A 15342-nucleotide genomic window follows, 5' to 3' on the forward strand; every position below is an offset into this window, starting at 1 on the left:
TATCGTTAAAATGGTTAATTAATGATGTTTGTTGGCAATAAGTAGGCTTCAGAAACCGGTAAACACAAGGCTCTGAGTACGATAATCTGGGACCCTTGGTAGGTACGTTGCCCAGTGCCCAGCCAGCCGCCGAAGGGTATCCATGCTTATCTCCTCAAAGACAGGGTAAAAGACACATTGACTTGTCCCTCAAACTCTTTTTTCAGGATTCAGGATTTCCTTAGCATCAACAGGAAATAGAGTTAGTGGTACCCTAATTTTTGTAGTGATATAAGAAAGTCGTGAAAGAGGGAGAGGTATATCTTATTTATTTCCTTCTGATGTTTGCCTCTCGATTCCACCTGTCGTGTGTGTGTGTGTGTGTGTGTGTGTGTGTGTGTGTGTGTGTCATAGGGGATTGCCACATGAGAAATTCACTTACTCTGGATAAATAATTTTTTCTCCAATATCCCGCCCAGGATTCGAACCCGGGGCCTCGAAATACGGGTCGGACTCTCTTGTATAGAGTGAAAGAGGTTGCCCACTGCTCGAGGTCTTTGGAGGCCCTATCTGCTTCTCAGGTCACTACTCACTGATGGGGAGCAGGTAATTAAAGGTGAAATATCTTGGTTAAGGTTCAATTAGTTTAGTTTTTCTTAGATCAATGAATAATGTTGACAGTCCATCATATATTATCTTAGGAGTAGTAACTGAACTCAAATAAAATAGCAGTTTTTCCATGTTTGTTAGGGTGATAGGAATAGAATTAGGGAGTTAGAACTTTGTCTCAGAGCGAGCTGGCCCTATTATGTTGAATTACCAGCTGCTATTCTCTTACAACAATAAATAAAGCCAACCTCACTTATTTCCAGTGTCCTCCATTGTTTCTGATGCTGAAGGTGCTGCCACAAAGAGAGAGTTTCATTCTACGGAAGTTATTGCTGTGTGGCCGAGCCCTCCACCAGACAGCAAGAGTCAGAGGTGGAGAAAGAAAAGGAGGCATGGCAGATGATGGGGCAGGAGGAGAGGGAAGGTGTGTGGGTATGTGGGGGGAGAGGGGGGGATGCCTGGGTGCCTCTTACCTACCCACTTCTTGCTTCTTTTTCATTTCATTTAGCATCCTTATCTTCCCTTATGGGGTTGGACAGGCCATAAGTCTCTCCCACTCTTGATTGTATACTCCCCTCCCTTATGTTCATGCACTTTTCTTACTTAATTGTATTTTTACAGGATTGAGTCAAGCTTGTGGTGTCCCATCTTCAGAAATTATTTTACCATGGTTTTCTTTGATATTACATATAAATGTTTTAGCACAGTTTCTTCAATTATTATACTCTGTTGATTTAATAATTGCTACTAAGGAACTAAAGAGTTAACCGACAATCTTTTTCCTGATGGATAAGATTGCCCGGCACTCCTTTCCTCAGGGCACTGAATGCAGTTGACCCAATCATAGTAGTTGTAGTAGTATCATTATCATTATTACTATTATTATTGTTCCTTTGACAGGTGTCATGTGGAGGAGGTGGAGGTGGTGGCAGAAGGGCGGTGGTTAGCCCTTCACCGCCACCACTGGAGGGATCACACAGGCCGCCGCAGGTGTGTGTTTCATTCTTTAACCTGTTTGTGTAGGATTTTAATTATCTCATCTTTTCTTAATTTTCATTCATTTTCTAAACCTTATCTGTTTCTCAATATTCCATCTTTTTTTCTTGTTCTCACTTGCCCTCCTTTCCTCTTGTTCTCATTTTTCTTTTTTTCTCTCTGGTTCTCAACTTTCCTTCTTTTGTTTGGTTCTCATTTTTCCTCCTTTCCTCTCTGGTTCTCACTTTTCCCCTTTTCTGTCTCTTTTTTACTTTTCTTCCTTTTCTCTCTGGTTTTCACTTTCCCCTTTTCTCTTTGGTTCTCATTTTTCCTCTTCTCTCTGCTTCTCATTTTCCTCCTTTTCTCTTTGCTTCTCAATTTTCCATCTATTCTTTTTGGTTCTCTCTTCACCTTTCCTCTCTCATTCCAGGGCGTGGGAGGTAGCCAGCTGTCCCTCTTAGGCTGGGCAGGTGGAGGGCGGGAAGGAGGGTGAGGGTGGGCGGAGGTGTGTGGCGGTGGTGGCAACACTGTCCCGCCCACACCCACACCCGCCCGCCCTTGTCCTCGTAAAGCAGTTTAGGCCGACCCTCAACGCCTACACCATAGAGCTGCCTGCCGGTGAGAGAGAGAGAGAGAGAGAGAGAGAGAGAGAATATGCATGCACAGAATTAGGAGTTGATTGGAAAAAGGAAGGCAAAAAATTAGGGGAATGGAAAGAAAATTAAGAAAGTAAGATAAAGATGGATGAAGGAAAGAATTAATGCAGAAGGGAGAAAGGAAGGAGGTAAGGAAAGAATGGAAAAAGAGAAAAAAGATGAATTAGAAAATGGGAAGGGAAAAGAAAGGCATGAAAAAGAGGAAGAAATAAATAAAAAAAAGAATGAATGAGGAAGAATTGGAATGGAAATAATGGCATGGAAGAAAACTAGTAAGAGATGAATGAGAAAAAGTGAAAAGAAATATCTGAAAAAGAGGAAGAAACAAATGAAAGAAAGAATGAGTGAGGAAGGAACAGAAATGATGAAAGGAAAAAAGAATCACCCATCCACATAGTTCAACCTCATCCACCCCTTCTGTAGGCCTGGTGGAGGATGGGGAGAGTGTGGAAGAGGCAGCCATGAGGGAGCTGAAGGAGGAGACAGGACTGGAAGGGTGTGCAAGTGTCACATCCCCTGCCACAGCCCTTGATCCTGGCACCGCGGACGGCAGGGTGTGGCTTGTGTCTGCGAAGGTGTGTAGAGGGAGGGTGTTATGAGGCGTGTAGTGTGCAAATGTTTATATGTTAGTGTGGTTGAGGGTGTGAATATGTGTGTAAGGGGTAAAAGGTATAGAGAAAAAGGTGTTTGTGTGCATATGCGTGTGTACGTGTAGGTGTATAAATGTATGAATGTTGAATGGGGATATGAATATGTGGGGGAAAGATGTATATAGAAGGGCATCTGGGTGTCAGTACCTTTAGAAATTTGTAATACTGTATGTGTCCTCTAATTACAACTTTCTTTTTTTTTTCTTTTTTTACAATGAAGGAAGCAGCTCAAGGGCAAAAATAAATGACATTGGTTTATGGGACTAATGAACTTCACTGTATTTGCTGCTAATTAGTTGCCATCACCTCTTTCTTCCCTACAAACAGGTGGAGTGTGGCAGTGGTGGTGGTGGTGAGGGAGGTGTGCCCAAGGTGTGCGGTGTGGAAGGAGAGCGTACAGAGGTGCTGCTCCTGCCCCTCCCCTCCCTGCACACAGCACTTGGAGGTGAGGATGGTGTGGTTACCTGAATATGTGTGTGTATGTGTGTGTGGCTGATGCTGTTGTACATCTAGTAATCCTGGACATTTTACAGACTGGAACTTTTTTACTCCTGTTACATGATATTGATACTAATAATTTTTTGGCCTCACTCATCATCATCATCATTTTGTTTAACGTCTGTTTTCACTCTTCCTGAGCGGTTGGACGCTTTATGGCTCTCCTCCATTCTACTCTGTCTTCTGCCTGATGCTCATCCAATCCCATCAATACCAAGTCTTCCTGTTTACACCTTCCCCACGTTTTCCTAGGTCTACCAACTGATCTCCTTCTACCTCCAATCTCTCCAAAACTCCCAGCACTGTATCCTCCCCTGCTCTCTTTACATGTCCAAACCATCGGAGTCTTTCCCTTCTGAGCACTGTTTCAGGTCCTCTACTCCACATCTGTTAGCTACATCTGCACTGGATACCCTGTCTTGCCACCTGATCCCTGCCATATACCTCAGCATTCTGCGATCACTTGCTCTCAATACCTCCATCAATTTTCTAGTTAGAGCCCATGTTTCTGCTCCATACTTTATTGGCCTTACTGGCAAAGAAAAACTTGCCCCATTGTGGTTTTAGTTTATTTCAGGCAGGATTAGTTGAGATTGCTATAGTTCCTCTGATATTAGGAGAGTTTGGGACTGTGACAGGTTTCATTCAATTTTCACAGTAATGTAATATCGTCCTGCCTGTAGTACCTGTCTTGCCCCCACCTCTCAGATATCTTCAGAAGAGTATAAATGGTGAGCCTAATTCCAAATACTTGTCACCCTCTCTTGATTGAACCCTAACCCCTTGTCCTCAAATTCACCATTTAGTCCTTCCCATATTAATCCTTTAACCCTTATCTCCCCATTAATCTCTGTTCCTTTATCACTCCCAAGATTAGCCCTCTCCCACGCTTGATCATGTTAGGTTTGTAAATTTGTCTACACCATTCCATGCTTCTGATTTGATTGTAGTTAGAATGCACATGTAAAAAATTCCTGTTTGTATTCTTATGTACAAATTAAAATGAACAGAGTTGTCGGCCACTGGGTGTGTGGTGGACTCGCGGGTGCAAGCCTTGAGCCTGGGGATGAGCGTGTCCACTTCCATGCCTTCAAGCTCATGAGAGGGTTATGTTCGGTGAGTAAAAAATGTACTGCTTAAACCTTTCATTCTTACAGCTCTGCTGAGCTTTCTAAAGGACCATTTCTTCCCCTTTTTTTATGATTGTGTGTGTGTGTGTGTGTGTGTGTGTGTATGGGAGAGGGGAAAGAGATGTAAAAGGTAAGAGCAAGACTTTTTTTTCATTTTCAAATTTATTGAATACTTAAGTCTATATTTACACAGTCAATACAAAACAACAGTCTGTATAACACTAATAATTATGGACAAGAATAATCATATTACACATTACAGTGGTAGTAATACGTTGAACACAATCTTGCAGGCTACGGTACGTGTGTTAGTGGACTACAAATAGATACTTTATTTTGTGCCTTTGTGGTGAAATAAAGTTAACTGGCAATTATGTAGTATGTATTAGGGCATGAAGGCCAGTTTGTACACACCATTCCAAATAGTACTAACCAGTAAGAAAAAAAATACTACTTATCCAGGAAAATTCTACCGAGGTATGGAAATAAACTGTCGCCAAGTTAAAGAATTTTCTATCAATATTTATAATGACAATTTAGCTCATTTTTATACCCCAGCTCCATTTTCCACAGTAATTTTTTTGTCATTCAATAAGGAATAATTGGAATGGTGCGAATGAAATGGCAAACGTACCTTACTTCATTATTTCAGACTCAAAACTCTTTATCACTACTCAAAGTTTCTGTTGCAGAATACTCCCTACTTTTCCCAATTGAACCCCACCCCAGACCCACACCTTCCCTCAACAACCCCTAAAGCAATACCCAGCCCAGTACTTCCACAGCCTTCGTATCCCCCATGATTAATGTTTATACTCGTGTCAGAGTCATTTCTTCATACACAATTATTTTTAAGCCAATTGTAGGATTCAGAATTTTACACAAATACTACTTTTCTAGAGGGCTACTACTACTACTACTACTATTACTACTACTGCTGCTACTACTAGTCCTGCTACTTCTACTGCTACCTTTCTCGGAGCTTAAATTTATTCATCAATCAAATATAACACCTCTGAAGGGTTGACTTTTAGGATAGATTAACCTTTGGAAGAGAATACACGGTGAGCCCTACTCAGACTACTTGCCACTCTCCCCTGATTGTACCCTGACCCCTTCAACCCATCCCATGTTAATCTTCTAACCCTTATCTCCCCATGATTAAGCTCGGTTCCCTTATCACTCCCAGGACTAGCTCCCTCTCCCACTCTTGATTAGGTTAGGTTTATGAATTTCTGTATATCATTCCACAGTCAGATTTTTTTTTTGGTTTTCGTCGTCATCTTGCTTAATATCTTTCTATACCAAATCCGTCTCCTGGCACATTGACTAAACATATTCCCCTGTAGCTGTTTCAATCATTCCTACACCCTTTTTTATTTTCATCATCCTGAAACACTTAGTATGCATGCATATTACCCTTTAGTTATGATCATTTCTGCATCATCTTTATATTCATCATCCTCTCGCTTTAAATCCTTCTGTACTGTACACTTTTTCCTGACACACTGATTAAACATATTACCCTGTAGCTGTTAATATCAATCCTACTCCCTTTTCCTTTCTACAGTGGCACAGAGATGGCCTTCCTCAGTCTTCTGGCTCGTCACTCTATTGCTATGCCAGATTACATACCCATAGCATCCTCACACCCACAATTTCATTTTCATATTTCAGCTTTACTCTCTTGCTATCTATCTATCCTCCCTACATCCCCTTATATATCCACACCATGACTCCACAACTGCATCTCCATATTTCAGCTTTTCCACTCTTACTCTATCAACACCCTCCCTACACCCCCTTTTATATCCACACCACAACTCCACAACTGCATCTCCATATTTCAGCTTTTCCGCTCTTACTCTATCAACACCCTCCCTACACCCCCTTTTATATCCACACCATGACTCCACAACTGCATCTCCATATTTCAGCTTTACTCTTATGCTATCAGTGCCAGGGACTTTTTCTACTTTTAACTTCTCCTTTTTTACTTTTCCTCTATCTCACCCTTCTCCTCTTCCCTTATGGATATAGCTGCCTACATTAATTCTTACTCCCAGACCAATTAAAAAATGCCTACAGTTTTTCTCCCTCCCAGATTCATAATTCCTCTTCATGCAACAAAAAGGGAATATCTAGACACCTTTTCAACCTACATTAACCATTGCTGTCCTTTCTCTTCCCATCCTTTTACAGAGTGATTTGCAGTATTTTTGTTAATCCCTTGAACTGTAAACAAGATAAATAAATATATCTTTTGGCAACATTTTTATACATCCTTTATTACTCCTCTTTTGGAATCTCTCGCATGTCTGTTCCTTCGTTTTCTTTCTTCTCATTCCCTTTAAAGTTATTTCTGCCATCCTTATCTTAGCTACTATTGCAGAGCCATCAGAACAATTAAATATCCCTCTCACAACCTTTGCTTCGAATACAATGGAATAATGTACAATGTTTTGCCTGGAGTGGCCCCCGACCGACTGTGTTACTCGTATACTCTATTAAAACGGTGTGTGAAGATTGGCAAACATCCCCTGTGCCCACTCACTCATGGAAAATTGATTTCAAGTACTAGAGAAAAATTAGTAGTAAAAATAGTGATGAAGTTTTTGACATTAATTAATTGCCAAACCTCATCTTAGTTTTTCAGTGTACAGTAAAAAACCTGTTCCAGTTCCTCTAGATTTTGGACAACTGTGACTTGTTTCATGGAGTGGGTTATAATTTCCTCTTTACATGAATTTAGAACATGTTTTTTTTCTTCTGACTAATCGAATTCAGATCAATGGACTTATACTATAGATTTTGTGATATGGGCATTAACTGAATTTCTTTCTATGAATTGGCAAGTATACCCTAGTCCCTAACTCCCCCGTCGCCCCTCTAGGGATCCCCAAATGGACGCTGGTGGGCTTGGGCATGTGGGTTCAGCTTCCCTTACCCTTCATCTGATGAGTGACTCCTTAACTGCTGCAAACAAGACTTCAGTCACTCTTGAGGGACCCTAGACAGTGCTCTCAAAGCCTGTGAATATCCACTTGCGCTCCAGACACGCCCCGACTCCTGTGGTGATCTGCTTGTAGACTGTTGGGTATCTGAAGAGGGAAGAGAATGGTAAGGGTATGAAATGTGCTGTACAATATTGGGTATCTGACAGAGGAAGAGAAGGGTACAGGTATAGAAGGGTGAGAAATCTGCTTGTACAATGTTGGGTATCTGGAAGATGGAAGAGAATGGAAAGGGTTTAAAAGGGTAAGAAATCTGCTTGTATGTACACTGCTGGTTATTTGATGGAACAGAATGACAAGTTTAAGATAGGTTATGAGATTCCATTCACTAATTTTTCACTTATGATTAAGGGAAGCCTCACAAAGGGTACCATAAAACACTAATAAAACATGGATTACAGTTAAATACAGACAGTTACTTAAGAAAACACATTGAATTTTGTCCAAGATCACTTAGTTTGGGGAGTTACAAGCATATGAAGATCAGCCTGCACTACTTTATCATAAATCTCTCATCTACCAACTCAATCTTCAACTATTACTTCTTTTACTCTCCTAATGTCACTACCCTTAGGTTACAAATTCACACATTAAAAAGATTGTCAGAATGTGGTGTTATTAGGCCAAGCAAACTTACTGATTGAGCATGGCTTCGATGTCTGATGGGCGGATCTCCTTGTCAAACTGCTGGATGAAGGACCAAATGTAATCCACACTGGCACCTTTCGGATGTATGTGGAGGAAGGTGGAAGTCAGGCCTGTGAACGAGATATGGAGTTGAGATCACACAAACAATACATTTTTTTTCTTTCTAAGTACTAATGAGCTAAACTATATAAGAGTTAGACGAGTGAGGCCTTTCAGTCCTGTGTGTGTTTTAGCAAGTGGTGCCTTTGGTCGAGAACCTGTCATTACTGAGGCCTGAATTTGCATCCTTGTGAAGAAATGAATGTCTTATCCAGCTCTTCTTTTTCTTCTTTGTTTCATGTCCTTATTTGTCGTTGTCATGAATAGTAGGTGGGACATATATATAGAGAGGATAATTCACGCTTTGTTGCATCACTTAATCATTACAGTGTATTGCAAAGAGTTTACTTCAATTACCTTTAGTTTCCTAAAATAATCACATACTTTTTTCTTTACTAACTAATGGGGAGCATACATAAGGAAGCACATCACTTCACTCACCCACTGACTCCACCCTTGACAGACAACCCAGGGAAGCCTCCAAGAAGCTGCCCTGTTTTCTTTGCTCTCTTTGAATGAGTCTCGTAATATCAATTTTCAAGACACCTCTGGAACTAAACTGGATCATTCTTTTTAGGACATATCTACATTACAGGAGCACCATGGTCTGTTTCCTCCACTATTAAAAGTAAAATCTTCTCAGTACAAGGCAACTCTTTGTCCACAGTGCACTCTTACCTATGAGCCTGGCATTCTTGTCTGAGAGAGGAGCACTTGGGAGGGAGGAGAGGAGATCATCCACCTCCTCCTTGCCCTCCTCCTCCCCTCCCTCAGACCCTCCTCCAACCTGCTCCCTCAGCTTCTTCATTTTGGCCTGGAGCTCAGCCATCTTTGCATCATCTTGTCGCTTCCTCACTGCATTATCCGAGAGTGTCTAGAAAGGGAGGATAATGTCAAGGATTTAGAATAATGTTGCAGGATGTGTGGCAAAAGTAAATAGTCTCCTCACTGCATTTTCTGAAAGTGTCTAGAAAGGGAGCGTAATGTCAAGGATATAGAATGTTGCAGGAAATGTGACAAAAAATGAATAGTGCAAAATATGCCTGTCAGGAAGGGCATCCGAGGCAGTAAAAGTCCCGCTCCATACAAAGACATAAGACAAGAATTCCCTCATCGATACCATCCAACCCCAAAAGGGAAAATAAGGACATTAAATGAAGGAGAAAAAGATTTGTGTACCGAGAAGAATAGGTAGAACGTAGTAGAGGGAAATATATCAGTGGATGAGAGAGCCACATACATAACTAATTTTAGATATTACCATCGTGCTGGACAGTAACACAAACAAGAATGGACACAAAAGAACAATAACAAAAAAAAAGAAACTACAGCAACTCCTCCTTTCTTTAATAATAATAAAATGGAATACTGCCATGTATACTCAGGTAAAAAATATGTGAAGGAGTGTAAGGAAGGATGTGTAAGGGTGTATGAGTGGAAGGGGTGTTTTGGGGGACATGTAGGTGTGTAAATGTATGTATGTATGCTGAGTGTGGTATGTGAATTTGTGTAAGACTTGCCTCCTATAAGACAGGGATATGTTTGACTAAGAAATAAATTTAACCCCCCATGGAAAAGTTGTATATATGTAAAGTTGACCTTATGACTTTAATAAATCTTATTAAATATTTGACTTTTACACAAGCATAAAAACAATGACAAAAGTAAATGTCACCCACCTGCTGCATGCCTTGTAGAGTTTTCTTGAAGGCTTCGATCTGGTCGTCGCGAATGCTGACCTCAGCCTTTAGGTCGGCCTTGATCAGGTCCACTTCGTTCTTGTAGGCCTCCATCTGGCACCTCAGGCTGTCATTCTCCTCCTGAGAGCGTTATGTGGAAGACAAACACAGAGTCATTTATTTGTGGTAACTTCTTAAGCATCTAAAGTCTCCCCTGCTTCCCGTTCCTCATAACTCGGTGTACCAGTTCTTCCATCCCTCATTCTCCACCTTGAATCATTGGGGTGAAGGAAGAACATGGCAACAGAATCATTGGGGTGAAGGAAGAACATGGTAACAGAATCATTGGGGTGAAGGAAGAACATGGTAACAGAATCATTGGGGTGAAGGAAGAACATGGCAACAGAATCATTGGGGCAAAGGAAGAACATGGTAACAGAATCATTGGGGTGAAGGAAGAACATGGTAACAGAATCATTGGGGTGAAGGAAGAAGATTGATTATTGGCGCCGCAACTGCAAGGTTATATGGCGCCTGGGTGAAGGAAGAACATGGTAACAGAATCATTGGGGTGACAGGCAAACAGGGTAACAGAATCATAATCATATAGAGGCACTGTTGTAAGGTTGGATGGGACAATGATATACACTTACAGGCCATTCTTCTTTCTCTGGACAGCTTTTACCCATAATCATAGAGCCACTGTTTTGAGGTTACGGTTTGGGGTTTAAGACTAGATGTCCTTCCTGACATCACATGGCATCACTGGGGTTCAAACAGGATTACCCTGGCTCTTTACTTCCATGGCTTGATATTATAATCCACCAGACCATCATTTATACTTAACAGCCAAGTGGGAGGAATTTATCGGTCAAGTTAATGTGAAGGGGAAAGTCAGCTTGAGGTACAGTTTGCTTGAGAATTGGCCAGTGACATAGTGGTTACCAGGGTAGAGGGCAGGACTTATTTTTCAAGATAATGTAAACAGCATAAGTGACTCACCTTGAGGTACTCGTTTTGCCTCATCTTCTTCCTGGGTGGCTGCCCAACGTCATCTTCATCCGACACATCCATCTCCTCAGCGTCCTCCTTGTCTGACTCATCCAGCTGAATCTCCTTGATCTCCTGTGACACCAATGAGACGAGGGAGAGTTAGTTCAACTGATGAGAGCCTGGTGGCATTGGTGGCACTTGTGTGTATGTGTGTGTATGAATCTCTCTCTCTCTCTCTCTCTCTCTCTCTCTCTCTCTCTCTCTCTCTCCTCTTCACAATAATTATCGAAGGATATGCAGTAGAAACACCTTACTGCAATAGGTGATCTATTTCACAAACCACTGCAGCTGAAGGACGAGTCAATAACCTGTTTACAAGAGCCAGCCACCCAGCCTTGAAAATTCTACTAAATGGCACAAAAAAGGGATTCCAGATTTGGGGAAAGTGGAGTGACGAAAAATATTAACTATAAAACACCCACCCACGCATGCACGCATTCACGCATGCAAGCACACACACACACACACACACACACACACACACACACAAAGGGACTCCTGGATGCCACCACCATCTGAACCCCATCCATGGCTGCTCCGTTACTGCCTTACCTGGGCAGGCCCCACCTACCTGCCACTGGGCTCCATAATTGAGTCTTGGGTGTGACTGGACGAGGGCTTTAAAGAATATTCCAATTGGCTATAACTCAGACCTTGCCATGGGTGGGGGTTCGTCCATTGGGGAAGCGTGGATAAATTAAATGGACGGGACTAAATGGAATATAAAGAAGCGTATGTTATGTGTAGAAAACTGGAGAGCGAAAAAAAAGAAAAGGAAACACAATCAGAATTCTTATATTTAAAAAAAGTGTTGAGAGCTCAGTTGCTGCGCCAAGAGCGACGTTGAACACCCATGCTCTTCCTCCTTCCTCAGCCACTCCTCTTCCTGCTTCTGCTCCTGCTCCTCCTATTGCTACTCCTCAGTTCTTACCAGCCACAGACTTCTCCACTGAGCCTGAGTCATGCCTAGCCTGAAGAGCTCTGCCAAACTGATCCATGCTCTCGTGACAAGTCTGCCACCACCTTGGCCAGGAGTCAGTCCTTCACTTGACTCCCTCACTCTCTGGTTAATTTACATCGCCTCTTTTCCTGCTGCCTTGAGCCACCTTGGAAGTGTCCCCTCACAAGCCACTTCCCCACCCTGGACCAAGGAAACACTGCAGGGGGACATCCTTCCAAGTGAGCAAGCAGCAGGAAAGGGTGACATAAATTTGTGTGAAAATGATGAATCGAAACTGGAGACTGACTGTTTACTGCTGACTTTCCTTCCCTCGTTCATTCCTTCTCACTCTATCATCGTCTTGCTACCACTCACTCACTCATTCATTCACTCTCACCAAGAATACTGCATGCAACTTTTTACCTGTTGGCATATAGTACATGATAGTGACAACTAGATTGCACTTGTGAGGGCTGGGGATCACTTCCTCGTCAGGGGAGAGCAGAAATAAAATATGTAACAGGACTTTTGGATGGTGCTTGGCTGGGAGTTGAGGCAAAAATTGATGCTCCCCAGCCAAATAGGATGCTCAGCCCTCACTCACTCTCACTACAAAGCTTTCCTGGGGTCAAGACACCACAGCCTGATGTGATTAAGAATATTTCAGTTTTCACAGTTTACAATTCTTGGGGACTTACTTTCTTTTTTATAGCATTGATGGCATGTGTCTGGCCACTAGCATATTACAAGTCTGGGAGAATGAGGTGGAAACTTCAGAGAGAGACAGACATAAAGAGAAAATGCAGTAAGTTATTGAAGAAAATAGAAGAAACTAAGGTAAACAAAATCAAACTGAGAAACAAATGCAATTAAACTGATGGTTTAAAAAAAATTGGAGGATAAAAAAAGAAAAAAGATAAAGAAAAAAATGTGAAGACACACAGAATGAAAGATGTTAAGACAGACAGACTAAGAAAGAGTGAGTCAAGTAAAAACAGACAGACAAAGAGAGGAGTAAAACAGATAAAAAGAGAAGTAAAGATGGACCAGGACACTCAATGAAGGGCTGTGGCACGGGCCCAGAGAAGCTTTGCTACAAGGTGATTCATAAAAGAAATAGAAAAATCCCCATTTGTGGTCCACGTTCACCCAGTGTGCACCATGAACGCGGCTGGCCAACGTTGACACGAGTGCGCCGTGAACGTGGCCCAGCGGGCGTTCACACAGTGTGCACAGTGAACGTGGACTGCCCACTGCTCCGCCCACAGGACCCGGCCCGCGGCCACACAGAGAGCCAACCCAGAGGAGACGCATCACTGCTAAGTGTGTTTGAGAAACTGGCCAACCTCTAAAATTTTGCTCTTGTATAAATATAATTGATAAAGTATTATCACTCAAAATGGCATGGAAACTCCAACTATGTCATGTGTGCACTAATGCACTCAGGCTAAGTTAAAACAAAGCAGAAATATGTGAAGCTAGTCTAGAGAAAGCACCGAAAAACTACCCAAGATTTTAAAGATCAATCAGTCTCTCCGTAATCCCTCTCCAGGGTGTCTAGTACACGAGGGTGTGCGGGGAGCGGGGTGGCGGCATCCTGTGGGCGGGCGGTGCCAGAGGGGAGCCGTACCTCGGCCTGCTTCTTCCACATCTCAATGTTGCGCCTCTGTGCCTTGGTGAAGTGGTCCCAGACCTTCTGGTGACCTGCCGCGACGAAGACTCTCTCGATCTGACCGACTGAGTGACGGGAGGAGAGACATGTGCAGGTCAATAGGAGTGGCCCGGCCTGCAGGGGGGGAGGGAGCTGCCTGCAGGTCCCCCGGGTGAAGGACGGTGCCACTCACTTACTGCCCGGCCTGCTGACTGGACTCTTGTAACATGGGGGTGACTGGCTCCCCATCCAGCCCCATGCCTCCAACCCACACCTCTCATGCTGCTGCTAAACCCTTCCCAGGTCCCCAAGATGCTACTGCTGCTGCTACAGCTGCTTCTCTTGCATGCCTTGTACACTAAACAAACCTTTTATCACTGCTGTTGTATTCTAATATTAATCTCACTATGTGTAATGATGCCACACATGAGTTATAAATAATGAAAGAAAGCACCAAAGTCCAGATGAGTATTTGTTGCCACTAAGTGCAACCTATAAACTATGCCAAAGACAATATGACATTTCCAAGACTTGTACGGCATGAGAGTGCATTGAACATCCAAGAGGTGAGGGACTGCCTAAGGGAGTTCAGACAAGAAGAATTCACTAGGTCATCCATTTCCTTAGGGGGGCTTGTCATGGACTTTGCTACACTGAACAGCAGCAGTGGGTCAAGGTGGACCTCATGTCTTCCCCTGAGTGGTGTGGGTGTAGTAGGAGGGGAGGTGAGGGACCAGCAGACACATACTCCACCTGGTCTGTGGCACACTCTACAGGGCAGTGAGTGGGTACTGTGGATCTGACCTGACCTGACCTAGCCTGATCTCCTTCTCCTCCTTCTTCACTTCCAGATAGACTGACTTAAGGTTAGTTGGTCAGCAGATCATACCTTAGCAATGGCCAGCTGTCTCTTAGGTCAAGTGAAATTAACATAATACAAATTAAGAGTAATTCTTAATCCCTATCTGCGCTTTTCTAATAACTGTAATATTGTTAACTGTACCATCAAGTCCTCTGCTGTCCGTGTGTCTTTATCCACAAGTTATCAGTGAAAAATGTCTCAGTTAAACTGAGGACACACTCACTACACACACTCTGGCTCCTAATGTGTGGGATGAACACGACCAGTACCACATGAGCTAGCTTAAGGACCCAGCTGGGGTGCTCTCTGGTACACACTTGTAATGGGGACCTAAAATACTCCAGGTGCTCACCCCAGAACCTGAATTTTTTTGCACATTTCAATTTTCAATAATTTTCCTCATTTACTTTATGGCAGTGATTGACAAATTTTACTACTGTCAATAAACTTATATGATGCTGGCAGTACAGTTTAACATATTCAACATAAGTTTCCTCACACAGTTGTGTATTTCCTTAAATCTTATTGTCCTTTGGGGAATAAATCCTTCAAAGTATATTGCACAGCATTCAGGTTCAGTTGGAGCATCTGGATGGAGGCTTCAATAACATTACATAAAATAGCTATGAATGCATGGCACATTTCACATGTAAGATAAAGTGAATTCACTGCATCTGACAAAGTGTCTTTTGTAAGAAAAAAGTTATCATACAGACTGACACCAGAACATTCCTACACCCTGACTCCTACACACCTTGGCAACAACCATCTGAGCTGACCCAGGGAGTGTTTGCCAATTCCTGCACACCATTCCAGTTAATGCTCAGGGCAAGGAAAACACAAATCTGGAGACAGTTGAATTATAAAAAAGTTTAGCAATCTTTGACCATATTTAATTA

The 15342-nt window shown here is 42.6% G+C and overlaps 1 protein-coding gene and 1 long non-coding RNA gene across 7 annotated transcripts in view; one reads left to right on the forward strand and one right to left on the reverse strand.

The window, feature by feature from the left end:
• Positions 1-27: 27 nt before the first annotated feature.
• LOC127005061 (uncharacterized) lies at positions 28-8481 on the forward strand. 4 transcript variants are annotated; one of them, XR_007758252.1, is made up of 9 exons: positions 28-165; positions 459-595; positions 852-1012; positions 1489-1578; positions 1994-2181; positions 2643-2794; positions 3197-3314; positions 4378-4483; positions 7391-8481. It is a non-coding gene; the product is annotated as an uncharacterized LOC127005061 (long non-coding RNA). The 4 variants fall into 4 exon arrangements; XR_007758254.1 differs by having other exon boundaries at positions 459-585; XR_007758255.1 differs by having other exon boundaries at positions 100-241.
• Positions 5719-15342, reverse strand: part of LOC127005059 (ecto-NOX disulfide-thiol exchanger 2-like) — a 27792-nt gene continuing 18168 nt past the window's right edge. For all 3 annotated transcript variants that reach the window (XM_050873532.1, XM_050873530.1, XM_050873531.1), the window contains exons 12-17: positions 13561-13667; positions 10940-11062; positions 9938-10078; positions 8937-9132; positions 8149-8269; positions 5719-7598 (exon numbers count right to left, since the gene is read on the reverse strand). In XM_050873532.1, the coding sequence (XP_050729489.1) occupies positions 7508-7598; positions 8149-8269; positions 8937-9132; positions 9938-10078; positions 10940-11062; positions 13561-13667 (779 nt within the window). In that variant the 3' untranslated portion in view covers positions 5719-7507. The remainder of the gene's footprint in view (positions 7599-8148; positions 8270-8936; positions 9133-9937; positions 10079-10939; positions 11063-13560; positions 13668-15342) is intronic.

The sequence above is a fragment of the Eriocheir sinensis genome, chromosome 29, assembly GCF_024679095.1.
Source record: "Eriocheir sinensis breed Jianghai 21 chromosome 29, ASM2467909v1, whole genome shotgun sequence".
NCBI classification, from domain to species: Eukaryota; Metazoa; Arthropoda; class Malacostraca; order Decapoda; family Varunidae; genus Eriocheir; species Eriocheir sinensis.